This window comes from Pempheris klunzingeri, chromosome 3 (genome assembly GCF_042242105.1).
Source record: "Pempheris klunzingeri isolate RE-2024b chromosome 3, fPemKlu1.hap1, whole genome shotgun sequence".
Classification (NCBI taxonomy): Eukaryota; Metazoa; Chordata; class Actinopteri; order Acropomatiformes; family Pempheridae; genus Pempheris; species Pempheris klunzingeri.
Genome location: NC_092014.1, coordinates 11,999,144 through 12,024,231, shown reverse-complemented (window position 1 = coordinate 12,024,231; position 25,088 = coordinate 11,999,144). Strand labels below are relative to the sequence as shown.

The 25,088-nt window shown below is 39.3% G+C and overlaps 4 protein-coding genes across 7 annotated transcripts; 1 reads left to right on the top strand and 3 right to left on the bottom strand.

Annotated features, from left to right (window-relative positions):
- Positions 1 to 289: 289 nt before the first annotated feature.
- On the top strand, positions 290 to 8,782 carry LOC139225593 (ATP-dependent RNA helicase DHX15). Its single transcript, XM_070856376.1, has 14 exons — positions 290 to 437; positions 2,177 to 2,519; positions 2,677 to 2,870; positions 2,981 to 3,140; positions 4,172 to 4,390; positions 4,497 to 4,664; positions 4,780 to 4,866; positions 5,024 to 5,173; positions 5,294 to 5,402; positions 5,501 to 5,692; positions 7,016 to 7,138; positions 7,699 to 7,889; positions 8,084 to 8,253; positions 8,389 to 8,782. The coding sequence occupies exons 1-14, from the start codon at positions 373 to 375 to the stop codon at positions 8,504 to 8,506; spliced, it is 2,289 nt and encodes a 762-aa protein (XP_070712477.1). The 5' UTR covers positions 290 to 372; the 3' UTR covers positions 8,507 to 8,782.
- A 173-nt stretch (positions 8,783 to 8,955) lies between these two features.
- Positions 8,956 to 12,434, bottom strand: LOC139199124 (solute carrier family 22 member 7-like). Its single transcript, XM_070828140.1, has 9 exons — positions 12,054 to 12,434; positions 11,845 to 11,948; positions 11,589 to 11,743; positions 11,261 to 11,429; positions 10,648 to 10,771; positions 10,368 to 10,477; positions 10,046 to 10,260; positions 9,822 to 9,930; positions 8,956 to 9,615 (listed from the first exon to the last, which is right to left on the bottom strand). Exons 1-9 carry the CDS (start codon positions 12,432 to 12,434, stop codon positions 9,336 to 9,338), a joined length of 1,647 nt encoding a protein of 548 aa, XP_070684241.1. The 3' UTR covers positions 8,956 to 9,335.
- A 2,020-nt stretch (positions 12,435 to 14,454) lies between these two features.
- LOC139198868 (solute carrier family 22 member 7-like) lies at positions 14,455 to 18,038 on the bottom strand. Of its 2 annotated transcripts, none has more exons than XM_070827839.1 (10): positions 17,642 to 18,038; positions 17,438 to 17,541; positions 17,014 to 17,168; positions 16,575 to 16,743; positions 16,303 to 16,426; positions 16,116 to 16,225; positions 15,438 to 15,652; positions 15,092 to 15,200; positions 14,693 to 14,899; positions 14,455 to 14,613 (listed from the first exon to the last, which is right to left on the bottom strand). In XM_070827839.1, the coding sequence occupies exons 1-10, from the start codon at positions 18,020 to 18,022 to the stop codon at positions 14,571 to 14,573; spliced, it is 1,617 nt and encodes a 538-aa protein (XP_070683940.1). In that variant the 5' UTR covers positions 18,023 to 18,038; the 3' UTR covers positions 14,455 to 14,570. The 2 variants fall into 2 exon arrangements, with proteins under 2 accessions (XP_070683940.1, XP_070683941.1); XM_070827840.1 differs by having other exon boundaries at positions 14,455 to 14,610.
- A 2,064-nt stretch (positions 18,039 to 20,102) lies between these two features.
- Positions 20,103 to 24,714, bottom strand: LOC139198790 (solute carrier family 22 member 7-like). Of its 3 annotated transcripts, none has more exons than XM_070827737.1 (11): positions 24,546 to 24,714; positions 23,593 to 23,973; positions 23,390 to 23,493; positions 22,659 to 22,813; positions 22,249 to 22,417; positions 21,978 to 22,101; positions 21,791 to 21,900; positions 21,115 to 21,329; positions 20,740 to 20,848; positions 20,341 to 20,547; positions 20,103 to 20,258 (listed from the first exon to the last, which is right to left on the bottom strand). In XM_070827737.1, the coding sequence occupies exons 1-11, from the start codon at positions 24,576 to 24,578 to the stop codon at positions 20,219 to 20,221; spliced, it is 1,647 nt and encodes a 548-aa protein (XP_070683838.1). In that variant the 5' UTR covers positions 24,579 to 24,714; the 3' UTR covers positions 20,103 to 20,218. The 3 variants fall into 3 exon arrangements, with proteins under 3 accessions (XP_070683838.1, XP_070683837.1, XP_070683839.1); XM_070827736.1 differs by having other exon boundaries at positions 20,103 to 20,261; positions 24,546 to 24,708; XM_070827738.1 differs by having other exon boundaries at positions 20,103 to 20,261; positions 24,659 to 24,679.
- Positions 24,715 to 25,088: the final 374 nt, after the last annotated feature.

Below are 25,088 nucleotides of genomic sequence, written 5' to 3'. Positions count from 1 at the left end.
TTCAAGTGATCAGTAGTTATTCTAACGTTTCCAGTATCACACTGTTTTATCAGTAATCTATTAGTTGTGTTGTTGTGAGGTGGTGCAAATGAAACACAAATGAATGGTGTAACATTGTGGAATGCACCCTTTCTATTTTTCCTTGTGCATGTAAATTCTCTCTTTTTATAATGCCAATAAAATATCATTATGAAGTGGTGGAAATATGAGTGCGTCCTCCAGACCAGCAGGCGGCGGTAATGTGACCTGTGAACACACTTGAAATGAGGAAAACACAACCACAGGAACCTGGAAACCAAGTTAGTCCCATATTGCCCGGTTAAATTGTGTCCGCGTTAACAGATTAAAGATAAACTACATTTTGGCCTGAAGATGTCCAAAAGACATCGTCTGGATTTAGGGGATGACTACTCCTCCAGTAAGAAGAGGTCTGAAGGGTAAGTGAAGCTCCAAAGTTAACATGTCTGCCTTTCCAGTCAGACACTAGCTAGCAGTTAGCTGATGCTAGCTCAGTTGGCTAATAGCCACCATGGATGTACAACAAGACCAGAGATAATATATGCTGTTAGTGCTGTAGCTCTGGTCTTAGCCACAGCCCAACAGCAGCACCTTAAATGCCTGTCTGATACAGGGCTGTGAAAGTATTTTACTTAGCTGCTGTACCTTAATAACTTACTGTAGCTGTCGAGGACGGCACTAGCTAACGAAGCACCCGGCTACCTTTACGACTGAGGCACGTGTGTGCGGCTAGCGTTGACTTAGCGAGCTGTTCACTACCTTTGCTGCATAGCTTAAGTTGACATAGCAGGCTAACCTTATCTGCAAAGTAAAAGGCTGTGATTTGGTTCAAGAAAAAAGTAATTTACTATTAGAAATGATCGTGTTCATGGTGCCCGTTTAGTCCTGTCCGTAGCATTGTGCTAGCCGGAACTTTGGGGGATCTTATTGCCCACTAAAACTGTTTTTAAGGCGCTAATTCAAACTTCAATGTCGTCACACCCATCTAAAACTAATGCAGGCTAATATAACTGCACTAAATCCCTGAGTTATGAAGAGTATAATGTTCAGTTTAAGTGTAAAGAGGTGTTCGTTCTGTTTTATTGTTATTTTGGAGGGTAAGCTGTGATGCTGTATTGCATTTTGTTGTGCATCTAATATTTTGGCCAGTCTGTCAATAAAAGAGGCTCAATATTGGAGCCATAATGGATTAAGGTCTCGTAAAGATTAATTGCTGGGCTGTTAGTATTAGTAACCTAATAAACTCAGTGCACATATATTGGCCAATTTATAGCATGTGTACATGTTGATCAGCAGGTGGTTTAGAAACAGAGCAACCATTACATAATTTTATTCACCAGATAGCTCTGCAAAGCAATTTGTTCAATTGTAAACTTTAATGATGGTACACCCCAGTCATGCTATATTTTAAAAACAAGCTTAAGTGTTTATTTTTAAGCTCTGATGCATAACAGCAGTCAAAAGTGACCTGAGCAAATGATATTGATTTCTATCTCTGTTATGCATTTTATTCCTCAATGTTTAATGAGTTGCCCAATTAAGTTGGTTTTTTAACAGCATAAATGCCATACAGTGAATATTTAGCTGATAATCTTTGTCTTGCTTACTCACTCACACAAGTTGAGAGCTGATGGAAATTGCATTTGATATTAAGAAATAATTAATTTTCCATCAATTTCCTGTGATTGTGAATTAAAAGGTTTCAAATGTTTTTTTTGTTTTTTTTAATGTCATGTATTTTTGAAAAAGAAAACAAAATACATAAAGACTCATTGCTATTGGAATTTATTTTAAACTTACAAGTCAATATTGGCTTCAGGGTTAGCTATACATGTATGTAAGAGCAGGTCAACATGTATGCTCTTACATTCATGGATTGACATTTAATGGATAAATGATTTACAACCCTCCCATGACCAACTCTACCATCATACAACCATTTTGACTTGTCTGATTTGATACTCCGTAAGTCGTAAGCACGGGAAAGTTTCCCATCTCTGCCGTTCATCCTACATGATGTGAATAGGGTTGAACTAATGCTTATCCTTTGCAGTAGTATCTGGAATTAGTATAGGCAGAAAATCACAAAGTAGCTTCATAATAACTTCTTTTACACTGGAAGCATGTCTAATGATGATGATGATGATGATGTTGACAGGAGGGACAGGGACCGTGACAGAGACCGCGAGGACCGTTCCAGGGACAGGGACCGAGATAGGGACCGAGACAGGGACAGAGACCGGGACAGAGACCCGAAGCCTTCTCCCGTCCCGTCTAACAGCACGGTGGCTGTGCCATGCGTGGTACCCATCAAGCAGATGGCCATGCATCAGCAGATCAACCCGTTCACCAACCTGCCGCACACGCCGCGCTACTACGAGATCCTGAAGAAGAGGTTACAGCTTCCAGTGTGGGAGTACAAGGAAAGCTTCAGTGATATCATCACACGGCATCAGAGCTTCGTCCTTGTTGGAGAGACAGGCTCTGGGAAGACAACACAGGTCTGAGATGCAGTAAATCAGCCATTCTCTTATATGCTGGACACTTAAAGCTTGTGTAATACTTGTTGAACACAACTGAAATGCCATCATATGATTTGATTTCCTCCTTTTAAAGTATTTTTTCTGAATTAATTGCAACCTGTGCGTCAATCTTCAGATCCCACAGTGGTGTGTGGACATGGTGAGGGGTTTGCCTGGCCCTAAGCGGGCAGTAGCCTGCACTCAGCCTAGGAGAGTGGCAGCTATGAGCGTGGCTCAAAGAGTGGCAGACGAGATGGACGTCATGCTTGGGCAGGAAGTCGGCTACTCCATTCGATTTGAGGACTGTAGCTCTGCCAAGACTATACTTAAGTAAGTGCTTGAGGTCTGCTAATGGCTTTATAGAGTTGCAGAGCAATCACTCTTATTTGTTTAAATGTCGAACGTCTCAATCTAACAAAGTTCATCTGTAATTTGTTTAGGTACATGACAGATGGTATGTTACTAAGAGAGGCAATGAATGACCCGCTGCTGGAGCGATATGGTGTGATCATTCTGGACGAGGCCCACGAGCGAACTCTGGCCACAGATATCCTGATGGGAGTACTCAAGGAGGTGGTGCGTCAAAGACCAGATCTAAAGGTATTGGCTCATTTTTTAATAAAAGAAATGAATTATTTGTTTGCCATCACCATGATATATGCCACGTTTTACTCCAAACAGTTGCTTTAATAAATACGTAGGCTGATAAGAAAGTGAACCATTGAGCAAAACACAAACAGATGCAGAGTTCAAAGAAACTCTAGAGTCCTTGAGATAAAGGAAGCATTTAACAGTGTCGCGAGTCTGTGGAAGGCACAATAACTGAATCCAATATTTACTCAACTGGAGAGAATTATGAAAATTACAAGTGTGCTGACTGAATTACTTAATCACTTATTGAAATTAGACACTTGATGACTGTATAAGAGCTTGGCGTATGATTAATAGCAAATCCATGCTGTACAGCACAGGCTGAGGACTCAGCTGGTCCTTTTTAATTCTTGTCCGATGTTCATTCTTGTTACTGTCACGGAAACTGCAAAATCAGTTTTTGTCTTGTGCAAATGAGAGCTGGTAATCAAACACCCAAAAGATGCACTATTTAAATTTTCAGCAGATCTTTAATGCTTGCAAGCATGAGTCACCATCACCATTACAGAGATATGACTGAAGAGGGGCTGTCTCTTCACCAGCTATTATAGAACATTGCTGTAGCCAGCAACAGGAAGCACATGATTTTGACCTTCCAAATATGTTCAAGACACCCTCTTGGTCTTACTATCTCACTGTTTTTTCTCTTAGCGCTGGTTCGACCAGCTGTGGCTATTCCCTAAAGTCTTTCTCACAAAGTCCTATCAGTATCACAGAAAGAGAGGAGGCCTCAACCCCGTCTTACAGGCTAAACTCACAGAAAACAATAAGCTTCCTTGTATTTTGTTCCACAACAGCCTTTAAAAATTATAACGGGTACATCTATTTATACTGAGAAGAGCCTGATCAATAGTCATTAAAACTTATTTAACACATTTCGGTATACTGAGAAATGCTTGATATCATATTTGTGCTTAAATAGAGCAAATACGAGTTAGAAAAACAACATCCACGACAACGTTTTTTCCCTCCATGCACAGGTGATCGTCATGAGTGCCACGCTAGACGCCGGGAAGTTCCAGGTGTACTTCGACAACTGTCCTCTCCTGACTATTCCTGGGCGTACACACCCTGTAGAGATCTTCTACACCCCCGAACCAGAGCGAGACTACCTTGAGGCAGCGATCCGTACCGTCATCCAGATTCACATGTGTGAGGAAGATGAAGGTGACTGCCTGCTCTTCCTCACTGGTCAAGAGGTAAGACTTGTTGTGCTCGCATTTCTGGTCCTGTGGATTTCTCATTGTAGCTGTATTGTTTTGTTTCCTCAGCACACACAGCATTACGTCTTAATTTTTCTTTCAGGAAATTGATGAGGCCTGCAAACGAATCAAGCGTGAGGTAGATGACCTCGGACCTGAAGTTGGAGACATCAAAATCATTCCACTGTATTCCACATTGCCTCCACAGCAACAGCAAAGGATCTTTGAGCCGCCTCCTCCAAGAAAGCCCAATGGTGCAATAGGAAGAAAGGTACACCTTAAATAATAGATCTATGAGAAATATAAAGAGGTAAAATTATGCATGTCACTCTTACTACTCTCACCAGACTTTGATGATATCTGACTGCCTGTTGCTTCCTCCTCAGGTTGTGGTTTCGACAAACATTGCTGAGACCTCCCTGACAATTGATGGTGTGGTGTTTGTCATCGATCCTGGGTTTGCCAAGCAAAAGGTGGGCAAAGCTAAACACTCTTCACCGTGTTTTTACTGCATTTAACCCTGTGTGTAATATACTGCTACATCAGAATTTGGATATTCCTGCAGTATGTTTTATTAGGGGACATCACGTCTGCTTTTTCGCTTAAACATGCTTTCAAATGTGTGTCCAGGTTTACAATCCCCGTATCAGAGTTGAGTCTCTGCTTGTCACAGCCATCAGTAAAGCCTCTGCCCAGCAGAGGGCAGGGCGAGCTGGCAGGACAAGGCCGGGGAAATGTTTCCGCCTCTACACAGAGAAGGCCTACAAAACAGAGATGCAGGCAAGTGACAATAGTTGGAGACTTCTTATTGTCTGCACTTTTTGAGATTTGGAGGTAGACAAAAACAGAACCTCAGTTATTGTAACCTGTTTATTTACATTGTAAACACTCCCACTCCAGGATAACACATACCCCGAGATTCTTCGGTCCAACTTGGGATCTGTTGTGCTGCAGCTGAAAAAGCTGGGTATTGATGACCTCGTGCACTTTGACTTCATGGATCCACCAGGTTCGTTGGTCTGCATTAGTTTGATTAAATGATAAAACACTTATCGATCTCTACTTAGGCATGATTCTGACCTTCCTGTCTGCCTTCTCGCTCTGCAGCTCCTGAGACACTGATGAGGGCCCTTGAGCTGCTGAATTACTTGGCAGCTCTCAACGATGACGGTGACCTGACGGAGCTGGGCTCCATGATGGCAGAGTTTCCTTTGGACCCCCAGCTGGCTAAGATGGTCATAGCCAGCTGCGAGTTTAACTGCTCTAACGAGATCCTTTCCATTACTGCCATGCTGTCAGGTAATGCCCAGGACTGGGCTGACCTCTTCCTTGCCCTCTGTAGGCCTCGGCCTCTCGGGGTTAAACACACGCCTGCCCGCTGTACTCACTGGTGGTTTTGGAAAAAAGTTTCCCACCTAGAATTTAGTTTGTTCACAGTATTTGGACGCATGTTAATGAAGGCAGGGCCCTTAATTGCACATAACTGTATGTTGAATTTGGTAATATAAGTGTTTGTGCTTTTGTATTTCCCAAAGTCATATATGAAATATTTCTGAATTTAATTAGAACTGAAATTGAAAATATAATTATCTTTGAACCAGATGGCAACAAACAAGTATATATTGCACAGTGTAGATATGCACTCTGAATTGTAGTTGCATTTAGATGTGAGAAAGTGGCAAAAATTGAGCTGCGATGTTTTTTTCTTTGAGAAAGCACAGATGAGCTTCAGACCAGTGTGAACTTCAGTTAAAATTTTATCACAATTTAAGAAGTTGCAAAAGCGTTCAGTTTGTTGGAGAAGATGACATATTTTGTTCTGATGAACAAATATTTGACTCTTGTAATCACAACAAAGTAAATCTTCCTAAGGAAATATATTATGGGGTGCATTATCAAAGTTATAGTAATCATTATTTATCATGATATTAAAAAAAAACACAATCTTGCTATTTTTTTTCATAGCCATGCAGCCTCAATGTGAACTCGTGTGTCGTCGTCAAAAGGCCTTTTTAATCCACAGTTTCCGTTTTAGTTGGACTGACTTTCACTCTGAACAACTTTAATGTTAAAGCCCAACATCAGGTTCTAATTTAAGGCCATAATACACTCTGTATGTCTAGTGAGCTTTTTCACAAGCGGTTCATCAAGTGGATAGGGCAGGAACCACTTACATTGTTTCATATTCATCGTATATATCAGAACCTTCTTTATATACGTAATGCATTGTTAAGTCTAACTCTTATTGTTATGTATAGTTACTATGTGTAGCCTAGATGTATTTTGATTATCTGCTTTGTCATATCCTTAGTCATTATGTCTAAATACTAAAAAATTCTGAATCTTGAAAACATTGCTGATGTCCCTAACACTTTGTAGTTGTGTGAAAACTCTTGTTTTACAGATGTGGTTAAATGACCCCCTCTCTACGAGCTAATAGCCATTACAGTTGGGAATGACCATGAGAAAAGACTGCAGCCCCCTTTGATAGAGCTTGTGGTCCTGCCCTGTCCCAACGCAGTGTCGAGTGCCCTAGCATCATAGGCTTTGCTCCATTTTTCTGTGAATGTTTGACTCATCCCTATGGGCGGCTTTGTTGGGGCCCATACCAACCTTGTTTAGTCCCACAGTGTTTTGTCCGCCCCACGGAAGCTAAGAAGGCAGCAGACGAGTCCAAGATGAGGTTTGCTCACATCGACGGAGACCACTTGACGCTGCTGAACGTCTACCACGCCTTCAAACAAAGTGAGCATCAGGCTTTAAAGACTGACACATGTTTCAAGGCATAAACACACTTTGAATTTGCATGTGATGTTTTTAGCACAAAAAAAATCTGTTAGATTGTTAAGAATTCTTAAATTGCACCTATTGCTGCACCAGGAATAAGCAACCATTAAAGTGTAACCGGTGGGAATTTCCGACTTCACTTAAAAATTAATTCTCCTATATATTGAAGGCTTGAGGTTCTGTAAGTTGTATATTGCACCATGACGTACTTCCAAACTAGTTGTGATGTCTTAAACTCAGATTTCAATGTGAAAACAGCTTTGAAATGTCAAACATCCAAGTGAATTAACAACATTTTTGAGTACATATTTAATCCAAACATACAGACTTGCATGCTCTGATTTTTGCCTCCATTGACTTGTGAGAAAAGTGTATCCTTAATGTCAGCTAGTTCTTTTATAAGTGCAGCTTTAAATTAAAATTAAAAAAACACAGAAGACTTCTCATACTTGTTTTTTAGAATATAAAGGTCACACTTTTAACCAAATGACTCTGAATCCTTGTTGCACTTTTCCCAGACCACGAGTCTAACCAGTGGTGCTATGACAACTTTGTCAACTACCGTTCACTGATGTCTGCTGACAACGTGCGGCAGCAGCTGTCCAGGATCATGGACCGCTTCAACCTGCCCCGCCGGAGCACAGAGTTCACCAGCAGAGATTACTACATCAACATCCGCAGAGCGCTCTGCACCGGCTTCTTCATGCAGGTGAATAGGCATCAGTACATTTTTACATAGTTCTTTATGAAAGATGTCATTAGATCAGTGTCTTACCAATGTTTTCACAGGATGTAACTAAAGTTTGCATCAGAGATGTTTGTCGACTGACATCCCTGTAGCTCTTGTAGACATCCGCATTCATCTGTTTATCTATTTCTTTATTTTTTTTTTTTATCGTCCAGGTGGCACATTTGGAGCGCACGGGTCATTACCTCACAGTGAAAGACAACCAAGTGGTCCAACTGCACCCATCTACAGTCCTGGACCACAAGCCCGAGTGGGTGCTCTACAATGAATTTGTCCTCACCACCAAAAACTACATCCGCACTTGCACAGACATCAAACCAGAATGGTATGTACGCAGAGATCAAACATTTTTAGTAATACAGGCTCATAAAGATCGATGAATATAACTGAGCTTTGATTGTAAATGATCTCCTGACAGACTCATAAATGGCCTTTTCTTCTTCTTCTTCTTCTTCAACAGGCTGGTGAAGATTGCACCCCAATACTATGAAATGAGTAACTTCCCACAATGTGAAGCTAAAAGACAGCTGGAGCGAATCATTGCCAAACTAGAGAGCAAGGAGTATTCCCAGTACTGAACAATAGCCAAGAAGTGTCCTGGAAAACAATTGCGTACTATAGTTTTAGATCTTTCTGTATCATTGTATCTTAATGTTTAAAATTTGGCATTTTGATTTTTATATTTTGTCCGCTTTTTGTTTCTCCTTTTTCCCATCCATGTTAATTCTGTAACTAAGTGTTATGTCAGATGAAATATCAGCAGTAAATATTAGACCTGGCTATTAAGATTTTCAAAAGGAATATCAGAAACATGTCAATTAGATGTGGTTGACTTCCTTTAGGGGATTGCTGAGAAAAGAATTGTGCTTGCTTTGTTTCTTTAATAAAGGAGCTTTGACTTAATTTCTTTGTGCATATTTGTTAGTAAAGTCTGTTATTGCAAATGTATTGCAGTAAATAAGTCTGGTTTATTTTTAAACAGTCTGTTAGTTTGAGTATTTAGGAAACAAAATCGAGTCCATAACACTTTTCATTAAAATACTTTATTTTATCACAAATGCACTAATTGGATCTAATTTACATTGAAACAGTGGTTACCAACCTGAGGGTTTGAACCCTGCCAAAGGATCACAAGGTCAAACCTTCAGGGTACAAAGATGACTAACAAGCTAGAGATAGCATAGGAAACTTGTTCATTTTCATCACATCACTTACAACAACAAACAACTTGCAGTTTACAGACCTGTAACCTTTGACAAAGGCCGGTGAGTTGGTATGAAAGCAAAAACAGGTTAAGAACATACACCATCTAAATTAATTTGTCAAAAGTGTTATTCTCAAACTTCACTATTAATTAAAGAGCACAATGTTCAATCTCCAGATAAAGTTTTCCTCACACATCCCTAATTATCCAGCCCAAAATATCCTGACCCGCTTAAAGTAACTGCTTGAGTGAATACTGACTGATTCCAGTGTTGGCTGCCACTGCTCAATATCCTCTATGGTCTCTGGCAGGCACCTGTTGCGTGTCTCCGACAGTGTTCTTGCCACTATTCCCCCCAGTACGGCCGCAGAGCACAGGACGATCTGGGGCAGGTCCTTCCACACTTCATCCAGTAAGAGGATCAAAGGAGCCACTGCTACACCAAGGCGAGCCATGAAGGAGTTGTAGCCCATACCATTCTGCCTAAAACACATTCAGAGACACTGCCCTCAATCACAGATGAGATTGTGTACAACTTTAAGGCTCTCAATGATGATTTTATTACTGTTAGACAGAAAAAAAGCAGATTTGTTCAATTTCCTGCAGTCATGATATAGCTCTGTACATACTGTGTGTTACAAATCCAAAAGTGTGACAGGTTGAGTGAAAAGGAGGACATGCATAGTTACCTTACGACAGTGGGATATAGCTCAGAACTGTAGAGCACAACAGTAGCAAAAGATGCTGAAGAAAACCCTTTTCCAATGACTGCTACCACCGTTCTGACCACAGACATATCTGAAAAAGGGACATTTATAACTAATGGTTGACGTTTTATTGTTGTTATGATTAAGATATTAGAATAAAACAACAAAATGACATTTGATGCCTGTGGACATTTATGAATGCCCACCTTTTGGTACTACGACGTTGATCCCAAGACAGACGGCAGCCAAAAGCAGAGCTCCCACCTCAGTGCATCGCCTGCCTATCTTATCCAGTAAGTAGTAAACTGACAATTTGGCTGGGAGCTCAATTAAAGCATAGGTGAACTGAGTGAGATAGATATTGAGCCCAAAGCCTGTGATGTTGAAGCTGATGCCATAAAATGTAGTCGCCACACAAAACCTAGAGCAAGAGACAGTGGAAACTCATTAAATCAAACCAGTAGTCAGTTTAGATACAACCAGAGCTAAAAATTAAACTCTTTGACACAAGACGATGTGTCTACAGACCACAGTGAACCAGTACATAGTGCCAGCTTCCTCATTTTAGGTGTTCGTATCAGGTCGAGGTAGGAATAGGCCCGATCTCTTTTCTCAGTCACAATAATACTGGATAGTGTCTGAAAGAATTGCAAAGCAGCATTATTTCTTAAAACGTGATTGAAAAAAGATTGAAGGATTAGTAATTATAATAGTGCTTTAGACAACACAAACTAATTCTAATCTGAAGATTACAGTTGTTGATTTTCATCAGTTGTCTTCATTTGAAAATAATCTGACATACGCTAACCTCTATCTTAAGTGTGTGAACTGACTCCTCTGTTCGGTTCATCTTGGCACATTTTTTCAGATAAACCTGTGCTTCCTCCAGCTTTCCATTGGCAATGAGCCACCTTGCCGACTCTGGCATCCACCTGATGTTGAAGACAAAAACTTTTTTTTTTTTCACTCTGATGTAATACATGGTACTATAATGAATTCCATTGCATAATACAAATACAGTGAATAAAATGTGCTAAACCAGTGTATCGAACCCCAGTAGGACCCCGTTAACAAGGATAAGCACACCAGGTTATGAGATTTTATATATATATATATATATATATATATATATATATATATATATGTGTGTGTGTGTGTGTGTGTGTGTGTGTGTGTGTGTGTATGTGTATGTATATATTGCTTTATAGGATTATGTGCTCTTGATTTTGTATTCTACCTCATGCTAACTATTTGCCCTTGTTTATTTGATCTTACACTGCGGAGTTTGAAACATTAGTGTGCGAATTTTTTTTTTTTCTAATTTCTTTCATCCTCAAACGCATACATGGCACATGACACTCAAGTCTCAAGCAGTCAATCAAGGCACGCTGTCAGACTAAAAGGGTGTTTGAGAGTCGTACCTCCAGGTGATGATGGCCAAGGTTAGAGGTGAGGTGACGCTAACAATTAGCCACCGCCAGTCAGTCACAAAGTAAGCAATAGCTGCAAACGCTGTATTCCCAAATGTCCAGGACAAGCTGTCAATCACTCCAACCAGTTTTCTGTGCTCAATGTCCACCCACTCCACACCTGCACATAGCAAGCATCTCATCACTTTTCAAAGATCAAGATCCAGAGAAAACTTTTAGTGCAACATTTAGTAGCCTTAGCTATGATGATACAGGGGATGATAAACATGATGTAGAGTACGCTTAACAGTTTACAACAGACGTTAAAGTATATTATTACTGAGGACTGTCGAGACAATGACAATGCCAGTGATGCAAAACCCAGTGAAGAACCTCAGGACTGCGAACATCACGTAGGACGTAGAAAATGCACTTGCAACAGCGAAGAGCATTCCAGACACGTACGACACCAGCAGCATGATCCTCCGCCCATACCTGGGGAGTGTAAGAAAGTCCCCTTTCTTTTAAAAAAGACTGTTTGAAACGTTGGGTAATCAAAGTAAGACACTGAAGGACATGTAGCCAAGCTGTGATACCTGTCACTCAGACTCCCAAAGGTCATGGCTCCAAACATCACCCCAACAAAGAAGATGGTAGCAGTTGCTTTGTTTTTCCCTCTTCTGTCACACACCAGGTCCCACTTATACAGACAAATAAACAAGGCAAGTTTGTTCGTGGCTGTTAACACATACATTTTAGTTTTAGTTTGTTTGAAGCTTTACAAATGAAAAGAAATGTAGGTCACCTGTGAGGTCAGAGTAGACTTGAAGGTGCTGTTATCGTACACCCATCCATTCTGGCACGGCACTGTGTGCAGGTTAGTGATGTTGGAGGAGTTGAGCAGCAGGTGATACTGAGGCTCTGCAAACATCTGACAGGAGTTTGGAGTCCCATCCTGCTGGACTGGGATACTAACAACGAACCTCTCTGCCTCGGATAAATTCCTAAAAACACCTCCATCATCCAGAGAGCTGATGTCACAGTGGTGAGAAGGAACAGCCGCTATGAAGTTGTTCAGCATGAAGTGGCATGGCATTGTGAAGCGGCCGATGAAGCTGATGACAATGATCATCACCTGAAATCTTCCAAATCCATTAATGTCGGCAAGAATGTTCTCAAACTTCATTGTGGCCTCCCGCTGAGTGCAAAAAGTCTTTCTTTGAAACTAAAAAGAGGAAAAGAAACCCTCCTCATTCGCCCATGCCTGTAGAGAAAAAAGAAGTACGCAGCAAACCTTCCTCTCAGGTTTTACATTTCAAATTGGTGAATATTTTACTTCACTTAACCACTAAGACAACATTTGTCTGTGTGAGTGTGAACTAAAGTATGAATGTTTTAAAAGAGTTCAAGCAGGTTCCTCAGTATGTAGCGAAGTGAGTCATCGTTTGTTTGCATTTCATTTAAGAAATAGAATCTCTTTATTGTATTACAACAAAAAAGTAGAGTCACTAATGCATATGATCACTTTTGTTTTTAAATAGTATATTGTAATAAGGTATATATATATATATATATATATTGCGTATGTAAGACAGACTTAGTTACAGTTTTGATTTTTGAACGTTACCATCAATGATAAACTCCCTCATAACATCATATGGGGCTCCAAATTACTATGATGAAGATGGAGATGTCTCATCAGATGTTTAGACCGATCGTCCAATTAAACAAAACTCCAAATTTCACTGTTCACCAGCCATTTAATGGACTCAGGAACACACCTGTGATGTGGTGTGATTAAGGACACGTTATCAAAAGTATATTCAAATATTCATTTTCAGACAGGAAATTGCTTGTTACAGCTACAGAAGCTTAATTAGTACTCTTTCCATACCACCTAGAGGCCACTGCCAGAATCAGTGCGGTACCATCAAGATGATTGTCCCTAATAGGAATTTCCCAAAGCTATCTGCCTCTGTCAACATATTCTAAAACTTCATCCTCGAAATAAGAAAGCAAAGAAAAAAAGAATAAGTGGACATGCTAAAAGAAATTTGAATTTATCAGAACCAAAGTACACAAACTGTTAGTTTGAAAGTGAGCCGCCTTCCTTTTGTATTCTGCCTTTGGTTAATGGTCAGCTGTGAGAATGTGTGAATGTTTAGACCATGCACGCTCTGTCAACCACACAAAACTGTAATGAGTAGGAAATACACAAGCCGATGGGACAGAACATCATGACAATGAAATAAGGAGTAACGCCTGCACGCTCCACGCCACAAAATTGCCAGTGCTTCGATCCTACTTGGATCTTAACACAGGAAATCATGAAGTATAAATCATTTAGGAAGATATTCTGTAAACTGTATAATAAATGAAATCATAGTTTCTCATAACTCACTTGCTTTTGCAGGGATGATTGGATTATTTTCAGTGGTTGACTTAAGTGAGGTGGCTGATAGGAATCAAAAACATATGCCTCAATATGGTTAACCCTTGACTTCTTATCTCTGAATGAATGTAATGAGTTATTTATCTGCCAAGACTGACCTGTCATATACGAGGAGCAAGAGAACACAATATCCTCTTAACATGCAGTACATCAGCTACAGCTATAGCTTAGTAGCTATCACATTGGCCAAGAGAAGCCCGATCCTTTAAAAGGGACTCCATGCAGTGATTTTTTTTTCAAACCAAAACACATTTCTGATCTCTTGTGATGTCTCATAAACCCAGTCGGGCTCTTAGATCGGAGACACTTTCAAGTCTAAATCAAAACCTCTGCTGTTCTCCCGTGCCTTGGATTAATAGGTGTCTCTGCTAATCTACTCTTTACTTATACTTGTTTCATTTGTTCCATTTGGGGCAACTTGATTTATTACTGCACTGTATTTCTGGTCTATTTCATTTGTGTTTCGTTTAATTTCTTATATATTATACAGCTTAAGTATTTTATTTTTATCTAATAATGAAAAATCTATTGAATAAATGAAAATCTCATTTTATTCTATCCTAATCGAGTTGTTTCTGATTATTTTTGCTTATCGTTCATCAGTGTCATTCTAATGCCTCTCTTTGCCTATGTAAAGCACTTTGAAATGTGCTATATAACTAAAGCTGCCTTGCCTGTATCTCCAGAGGGCTCAACAGCACAACCTGCCATCCCAGATTCTTTATTGAAGAACAACACAAAAAATTGTCATGAATTAGTGGTACTGTAAAATATTCGATCATGTTTATTGAGGAAAGGTATACAGGTGGTTCTTATTTAATATCACTGACAACTCAACTTAAGGGCCTTTTGCTTGCCATGAAGAAACAGTTAGGACAGAGATTTCTCATCAGATGTGGGTATTTCTCTTCTTCTGAAACACAAAAGACATTTTCATTTTGTAGCATAACTCATTGGATGTTTGGATACAATCCAAAATTATGGCTCCGTACCTTGTCTGTTCCACATCCTCAATAGTCTCTGGTAGTCGAACATTTTGTGTCTCAGGAAGTAAACAAGCCGACATCCCTGCAGCAACAGCCACCAAGATCAGAATGGTACTTGGTAAATGGCCCCACACTTCTTCAAGAAGCATGATGAGGGGGGATATAGCCACACCTATACGGCCTATGAGGGAGGTGTAGCCCAGTCCATTCTGCCTGTGTGGCCAAAAATACAATAAAATTGTAACTATCAGGGCCAAACTGTTTCAGGATACAACTGCAGCCCCCTCATGTATCCTAGTTTTCAGTTATCCAGTTATCCTGCTTCTTGGAATAGACCTCTAGTTATGCACTGGATACTGTTGTAAATGTGCAATCTATACGCTCTATATTAGATAGTTTACCAACCTCATTACTGTGGGGTAAAGCTCTGTTGTGTATAGAAATACAATTATAAATGCTCCCACTGCAAACATCTTGCCCAAAGCTCCCACAGCTGTCCGAAACACCTCCTTGTCTGAAAGGAAATAATTGTGACAGGACATTTCAACCCAAGCTTCCAACTATGTGTAGAATTTGACTGTTAGAGAGTTTGGCAGTTGTAGTATTTACTTATTTACGACAAAATGCAAGTTAAAGATGCAAGTGTAGTTTTTCCACTAGTTGCTGTCATCTACTACTGTTGCAGTAGCTGCAGTAGTCTCACTATCAGCTTAGCGTTTCAAAGAAACACACACTTGAACTGATCATTTACCTTGAGGGATAAACATGTTGCAGAATATACACAGTCCGGTCAGAAAGAGTGTGCCCGCTTGATTTAACCTTCGGCCAGTTTTGTTCAAAGTGAAAAAGATTAACGCTTTTGCTGGAAGTTCACTGATGCCATAGATGAACTGTGTGAGATATATGTTCACCCCAAATCCAGTGACATTCAAGCTGATTACGTAATACGCAATGGCCGCTCCAAACCTATGGACAGAAACGATGAATTTTTAAGATAAAAGTTAGAATATACAAGTTTCTGATTGAAACTGTGAATCTGTTACCAAATACTTCAACAATCAGAAGATGAACCACTGTCTAAAGTCAGTGTGCGATGTAGCTGTGGGTTACCATAGCAACAGCACTTTAGCTTTGTGTTATATTAAAACAATAAATCAACTTACTCTGCATGTTGAAATGAGCTATGGGTTAAATTAATCCACATGATAATATAGTTTGAAATGCCTTGTTTGTTATTTTACTGATTCCACAGCAACTTTCCACTGACCCACGCTGTCACCTCTTTATTAAAAGGGACTAGAGCGACTACATATGGAAAGTGGATTGTACATATTATATTATTATATATCATATTATTTATATATTTCTCCAGGTTTAAGAATGTGAAACACTTACTTGTTTAAAGGTAAAACCAAATAAATGTATATACCACACAATGCCAGTAAGTACAGCCAGTCTCCTCATTCTGGGGGTCCTCACAAGGTCTAGATAGGAATATTTTTTGTTTACATCTTCTACAAGTATGACTTTGGACAGAATCTGGAGAGTCAAAAGGAAACTTTGGTCAGAGTGGTAGTGGGTATCATCAATAGAAATGATCAGATTATGTAAAGTACCTCAGGTTTTAGGTCAGCCATGAATTGCTTTCTGCCGTTGACTTTTGCACAACTGCTCAGGTAAAAATGAGCAGCATCCACCTTTCCGTTACTTAGCAGCCATCTGGCAGACTCAGGGATCCACCTGTGGCAAAAAAAAAAAAGAAAAATTAAAGATCTTTCTTTCTTTTTTAAACTTGTGGGTTTAGTTTAAGCTTCATACTGTGCTGCAGACTCAAAGGCAGGAAATGTCTTTTAATGGCAGAAAGCTCAGTTAATAATTTTTTTCTTACCACCAGGAGATCATTGCCAGAAACAGTGGGGTGGTTACTGTGGCAGTCAGGAACCTCCAGTCATTCACCAAATAGGCCACAACAGATAGCAAAGCGGTACAAATACTCCAGTCTAAGGTCATTAAACAGCCCACTGCAGTGCGATGCTTAATGTCCACCCATTCAATGCCTATAAAGAGCAATGATGACAAATGAAATCTATTAAAACATACTTGATAATATTTAGGGAACAGTAAATACTTTTTTGAAATTAATATTTAAAATACAAAATGGATAAAAGGGTTAGATGAAAAGGAAAAATGTCCCCTCAACAAATATAACTTCACAGCAAGTCACCTTTACATTATAAAAAACTCTACTTTGGGTTCATAATTGTATATTTCTTCTTAGTCTTTGTCGTCAGAGATTAATATTTTTTAGAAGATGATATAAAACTCACAAAGGACCATGGTGACCATACTTATTCCGGACATCCCACATCCAGTAAAGAACCTCATGACAGCAAACATGGTGAAATTATATGAGAAAGCACTTGCAAATCCAAAGACGCTGGTTGTCACATAGGACACCAGAAGTGTTCTTTTCCTGCCAATCCTGTGAGACAAAATGATTATAGATAAATCTACAGTATAAAACATCTAGTAAATATATTCCTTCTCATAAACTGTCTAGTAGGCTGGTCTATGCTGTAATGTTTATGTGTGGGTTAGGGTTACTTTTACGATCAGGATCAAGGTTAAGAATAGTGTCAAGTTAGGACAGACATTTGAGACATCTGATGCTAAACCATAGCACACAGGCTGATGCAGACTAAAACTTTGACAACAATAATCATAGATAGATAGATATATAGATATGAACACCTGTCACTAAGATAGCCAAACACTGCTGCTCCAAGCGTGACGCCCATGAAGAAGATGGTGGCTGTGGCTTGGTTCATTCTTTTGTTATCACACACCAGATCCCACTATGGGGAAACAACACACACAAAGGAAAAGAAAAAAGTGGCTAATGTGAGATTGATATTGGTTTGATTCTTTCTTAGAAAGACAGAGAATAAGACTCACCTCTGTGGCCAGAGTAGACTTGAAGGTGCTGTTATCGTACACCCATCCATTCTGGCATGGCACTGTGTGCAGGTTAGTGATGTTGGAGGAGTTGAGCAGCAGGTGATACTGAGGCTCTGCAAACATCTGACAGGAGTTTGGAGTCCCATCCTGCTGGACTGGGATACTAACAACAAGTCTCTCTGCCTCGGATAAATTCCTGAAAACACCTCCATCATCCAGAGAGCTGATGTCACAGTGGTGAGAAGGAACAGCCGCTATGAAGTTGCTCAGCAGAAAGTGAAAAGGCAAAGTCACTCGAGGAATTACCAACAAGAGGATCGTCCTTAACTGGAATCTCCCAAAGCCATCCACCTCTGCCAGAATATTTTCAAACTTCATCCTCGAAATAAGACAAAGGAGAAAAGATAATGATTGGAAATGCTTCAGTAACAGAGGAAATTAGAATTTACCAAAAACACCAAGCACACAAAATGTGAGTGAAAGTGAGCCACTATCCTTTTTCAGGTTTTTGAACGCCTGTGGTTAATGGTCAGCTATGACAATTTGTGAATGTTTGATAAATCAGTCAACTGTATAAAAGTATAACAACTATAACAAATATTTGTAAATAAATCATTTCATAATGACCCAAGAACACAAAAGCACATGCAGATTATTATTATTATTGATATTACTGAATTTAATCATAAATCATGTAGATGCAGCGTTATTACTAATTCGGCTGTACTAGATATTTGATATATCTTTTTAAGCAGTTAGCCTTGGCTTGTACTTTCGTTTAATAACACTTTGTACTTCAGGGAATATCATGAGTCACTGTAGCATCTAGTCTGCCCTCAGTCCAACCGTCCAGGTAACAGCTGATGTTGGATCTGTTGTACAACCAAAGACACTCTAATAACATAATATGACACTTTACAAGCTATGCTATGAAAAGGCACACACCTGCTGACACCTCAGTGGACGTGGCTGCCTCATTGTGAACTTCCAACCCACCGGTTCATAAATGATCTGAGTTCTCAGGCAGGTTTCAAACTACAGGACATGCCAAAAAATACCTCCATTGTCGAGAGAGCTGATGTTGCAGTGGTGAGACGGAACAGCTGCTATGAAATGGTTCAGCAGAAGGAAGAGGATCATCCTTATTGGAATCTCCCAAAGCCATCTCCACCTCTGCCAGCATATTCTCACAACTTCATCCTCAAAATAAACTGTGCAACTCGTCCAATTCAGGATGAAGCTCAAGAATAAAAGAAAATATCATAAAGCATACCAGATGTTAGACAATGTTGATAATGGTCACAGAAGAGACTGTGTGAATGAGTAGTAAGGAAATGCAAACACACATGTTTGGTATCCCTCAATTGTAGAAACAATCATAAGTTACACATAAAATGTTAAAGTATGTACAACGAATAACATATTTTCAAGAATAAATCATTGGCTAATGAGTCCAGACAACAAAAAGGAATAAACACAACAAGTTGACTTAAGACGTATTATAACAGAGGAGGGGATTATTGTATTTATTTAATCTAAAGGTAAAATAAAATTTCCTTTGTGGAAGAAAATAAGTTTCAATCAATCAATCTTTATTTAAATAGTGCCAATTCATAACAGCGTTATCTCAAGATGCTTTACATAAAGAGCAGGTCTAGACCAAACTCTTTAATTAAGAGAGAGACCCATTGATTCAGGAATTCAAAATTAAGGATTCAAGAATCCCCACATGCGCAAGCATCAGATATTATATTGAGCAACAGTGGCAAGGAAAAACTCCCCTTTAACAGGAAGAAACCTCGAACAGATCCATCCAGGACTTTATCTCCTTAAGGCAGACTTGAAGTTTAGCCAACTGATTGGATTAATCTAGCTTTATTGATAAATATAATTGGGTATCATCTGCATAACAGTGGAAATTAATGGAGTGCTTCCTGATAATATTACCCAGAGGAAGCATATATAAAGTAAATGGTATTGGTCCAAGCACTGAGCCTTGTGGAACTCCATGTCTAACGTTAGTGTGGGCAGAGGAGTCATTGTTAACATGTACAAACTGAAATCGATCCGAGAAATAGGACTTGAACCAGGTTAGTGCAGTTCCTTTAATGCCAATGAAGTGTTCCAGTCTCTGTAATAGGATGTGATGGTCTATTTCATTTGTGTTTCATTTAATTTCTTATATATTATACATCCTAAGTATTTTATTTTTATCTAATAATGAAAAATCTATTGAATAAATGAAAATCTCATTTTATTCTATCCTAATCGAGTTGTTTCTGATTATTTTTGCTTATCGTTCATCAGTGTCATTCTAATGCCTCTCTTTGCCTATGTAAAGCACTTTGAAATGTGCTATATAACTAAAGCTGCCTTGCCTGTATCTCCAGAGGGCTCAACAGCACAACCTGCCATCCCAGATTCTTTATTGAAGAACAACACAAAAAATTGTCATGAATTAGTGGTACTGTAAAATATTCGATCATGTTTATTGAGGAAAGGTATACAGGTGGTTCTTATTTAATATCACTGACAACTCAACTTAAGGGCCTTTTGCTTGCCATGAAGAAACAGTTAGGACAGAGATTTCTCATCAGATGTGGGTATTTCTCTTCTTCTGAAACACAAAAGACATTTTCATTTTGTAGCATAACTCATTGGATGTTTGGATACAATCCAAAATGATGGCTCCGTACCTTGTCTGTTCCACATCCTCAATAGTCTCTGGTAGTCGAACGTTTTGTGTCTCAGGAAGTAAACAAGCCGACATCCCTGCAGCAACAGCCACCAAGGTCAGAATGGTACTTGGTAAATGGCCCCACACTTCTTCAAGAAGCATGATGAGGGGGGATATAGCCACACCTATACGGCCTATGAGGGAGGTGTAGCCCAGTCCATTCTGCCTGTGTGGCCAAAAATACAATAAAACTGTAACTATCAGGGCCAAACTGTTTCAGGATACAACTGCAGCCCCCTCATGTATCCTAGTTTTCAGTTATCCAGTTATCCTGCTTCTTGGAATAGACCTCTAGTTATGCACTGGATACTGTTGTAAATGTGCAATCTATACGCTCTATATTAGATAGTTTACCAACCTCATTACTGTGGGGTAAAGCTCTGATGTGTATAGAAATACAATTATAAATGCTCCCTCTGCAAACAGCTTGCCCAAAGCTCCCACAGCTGTCCGAAACACCCCCTTGTCTGAAAGGAAATAATCGTGACAGGACATTTCAACCCAAGCTTCCAACTATGTGTAGAATTTGACTGTTCGCAGGTTTGGCATCCTCCAGTTGTAGTATTTACTTATTTACAACAAAATGCAAGTTAAAAATGCAAGTGTGTACTATTTCTATTCCAAGTGTAGTTTTTCCACTAGTTGCTGTCATCTACTACTGTTGCAGTAGCTGCAGTAGTCTCACTATCAGCTTAGCGTTTCAAAGAAACACACACTTGAACTGATCATTTACCTTGAGGGATAAACATGTTGCAGAATATACACAGTCCGGTCAGAAAGAGTGTGCCCGCTTGATTTAACCGTCGGCCAGTTTTGTTCAAAGTGAAAAAGATTAACGCTTTTGCTGGAAGTTCACTGACGCCATAGATGAACTGTGTGAGATATATGTTCACACCAAATCCAGTGACATTCAAGCTGATTCCGTAATACATACTGGCCACTCCGAACCTATGGACAGAAATTATACATTTTTTAAATAAAAGTTACAATATACAAGTTTCTGATTGACTGACAGGTATCTGTAGCCAAATACTTCAACAATCAGAAGATGAACCACTGTCTAAAGTCAGTGTGCGATGTAGCTGTGGGTTACCATAGCAACAGCACTTTAGCTTTGTGTTATATTAAAACAATAAATCAACTTACTCTGCATGTTGAAATGAGCTATGGGTTAAATTAATCCACATGATAATATAGTTTGAAATGCCTTGTTTGTTATTTTACTGATTCCACAGCAACTTTCCACTGACCCACGCTGTCACCTCTTTATTAAAAGGTGTTGTTCTCAGGTTGAGCGACTACATATGGAAAGTGGATCGTACATATTATATTATTATATATCATATTACCTTTCTCCAGGTTTAAGAAAGTTTACTTGTTTAAAGGTAAAACCAAATAAACGTATATACCACACAATGCCAGTAAGTACAGCCAGCCTCCTCATTCTGGGGGTCCTCACAAGGTCTAGATAGGAATATTTTTTGTTTACATCTTCTACAAGTATGACTTTGGACAGAATCTGGAGAATCAAAAGGAAACTTTGGTCAGAGTGGTAGTGGGTATCATCAATAGAAATGATCAGATTATGTAAAGTACCTCAGGTTTTAGGTCAGCCATGAATTGCTTTCTGCCATTGACTTTTGCACAACTGCTCAGGTAAAAATGAGCAGCATCCACCTTTCCATTACTTATCAGCCATCTGGCAGACTCAGGGATCCACCTGTGGCAAAAAAAAAAAGAAAAATGAAAGATCTTTCTTTCTTTTTTAAACTCGTGGGTTTAGTTTAAGCTTCATACTGTGCTGCAGACTCAAAGGCAGCAAATGTCTTTTAATGGCAGAAAGCTCAGTTAATAATTTTTTTCTTACCACCAGGAGATCATTGCCAGAAACAGTGGGGTGGTTACTGTGGCAGTCAGGAACCTCCAGTCATTCACCAAATAGGCCACAACAGGTAGCAAAGCGGTACAAATACTCCAGTCTAAGGTCATTAAACAGCCCACTGCAGTGCGATGCTTAATGTCCACCCATTCAATGCCTATAAAGAGCAATGATGACAAATCAAATCTATTAAAACATACTTGATAATATTTAGGGAACAGTAAATACTTTTTTGAAATTAATATAAATTAAGGGTTAGATGAAAAGGAAAAATGTCCCCTCAACAAATATAACTTCACAGCAAGTCACCTTTACATTATAAAAAACACTACTGTGGGTTAATTCTTAGTCTTTGTCGTCAGAGATTAATATTTTTTAGAAGATGATATAAAACTCACAAAGGACCATGGTGACTATACTTATTGCGGACATCCCACATCCAGTGAAGAACCTCATGACAGCAAACATGGTGAAATTATATGAGAAAGCACTTGCAAATCCAAAGACGCTGGTTGTCACGTAGGACACCAGAAGTGTTCTTTTCCTGCCAATCCTGTGAGACAAAATGATTATAGATAAATCTACAGTATAAAACATCTAGTAAATATATTCCTTCTCATAAACTGTCCAGTAGGCTGGTTTATGCTGTAATGTTTATGTGTGGGTTAGGGTTACTTTTACGATCAGGATCAAGGTCAAGAATAATGTCAAGTTAGGACAAGAGTGTTGTATGCTGTCTTTGGAGAATCGCTTAACACTTTGAATTCACCCCCTCTATCCTGAGGAGCACTATCTGCATAGGATCTTTGGAACGGTGGGCTGCAAACACAATACTGGCCTTGTGCAGCTGCATCGGTTGTATTTCAGACTCTCCCATGCACGCTCAATACCTGGCAAGAACACTTTTAGACACCATACAAATGTTACTAAAATTTTGCAGTAGCGAAACAGACATTTGAGACAGCTAATGCTAAACCATAGCACATAGGCTAATGCAGACTAAAACTATGACAACAATAATCATAATTTAGATAGATAGATAGATAGATAGATAGATAGATAGATAGATAGATAGATAGATAGATAGATAGATAGATAGATAGATAGATAGATAGATAGATATGAACACCTGTCACTAAGATAGCCAAACACTGCTGCTCCGAGCATGACGCCCATGAAGAAGATGGTGGCTGTGGCTTTGTTCATTCTTTTGTTATCACAAACCAGATCCCACTATGGGGAAACAACACACACAAAGGAAAAGAAAAAAATGGTTAATGTGAGATTGATATTGGTTTGATTCTTTGTAGGAAGACAGAGAATAAGACTCACCTCTGTGGCCAGAGTAGACTTGAAGGTGCTGTTATCGTACACCCATCCATTCTGGCATGGCACTGTGTGCAGGTTAGTGATGTTGGAAGAGTTGAGCAGCAGGTGATACTGAGGCTCTGCAAACATCTGACAGGAGTTTGGAGTCCCATCCTGCTGGACTGGGATACTAACAACAAGTCTCTCTGCCTCGGATAAATTCCTAAAAACACCTCCATCATCCAGAGCACTGATGTCGCAGTGGTGAGAAGGAACAGCTGCTATGAAGTTGCTCAGCAGAAAGTGAAAAGGCAAAGTCACTCGAGGAATTACCAACAAGAGGATTGTCCTTAACTGGAATCTCCCAAAGCCATCCACCTCTGCCAGAATATTTTCAAACTTCATCTTCGAAATAAGACAAAGGAGAAAAGATAATGATTGAATTTGATGAAACACCAAGCACACAAAATGTGAGTGAAAGTGAGCCACTATCCTTTTTCAGGCTTTTGAACGCCTGTGGTTAATGGTCAGCTATGACAATTTGTGAATGTTTGATAAATAGACCAAGCATGCTCAGTCAACTGTGTAAAAGTATAAAAACTATAACATATTACTATATACTATAACAAATATTTGTAAATAAATCATTTCATAATGACCCAAGAACACAAAAGCACATGCAGATTATTATTATTATTGATATTACTGAATTTAATCATAGATCATGTAGATGCAGCGTTATTACTAATTCGGCTGTACTAGATATTTGATATATCTTTTTAAGCAGTTAGCCTTGGCTTGTACTTTCGTTTAATAACACTTTGTACTTCAGGGAATATCATGAGTCACTGTAGTATCTAGTCTGCCCTCAGTCCAACCGTCCAGGTAACAGCTGATGTTGGATCTGTTGTACAACCAAAGACACTCTAATAACATAATATGACACTTTACAAGCTATGCTATGAAAAGGCACACACCTGCTGACACCTCAGTGGACGTGGCTGCCTCATTGTGAACTTCAAACCCACCGGTTCATAAATGATCTGAGTTCTCAGGCAGGTGTCAAACTACAGGACATGTCAAAAAATACCTCCATTGTCGAGAGAGCTGATGTTGCAGTGGTGAGACGGAACAGCTGCTATGAAATGGTTCAGCAGAAGGAAGAGGATCATCCTTATTGGAATCTCCCAAAGCCATCTCCAACTCTGCCAGCATATTCTCACAACTTCATCTTCAAAATAAACGGTGCAACTCGTCCAATTCAGGATGAAGCTCAAGAATAAAAGAAAATATCATAAAGCATACCAGATGTTAGACAATGTTGATAATGGTCACAGAAGAGACTGTGTGAATGAGTAGTAAGGAAATACAAACACATATAAGTTACATATAAAATGTTAAAGTATGTAAAATGAGTAACATATTTTCAAGAATAAATCATTGGCTGATGAGTCCAGACAACAAAAAGGAACTTACAAAACAAGTTGACTTAAGACGTATTATAACAGAGGAGGGGATTA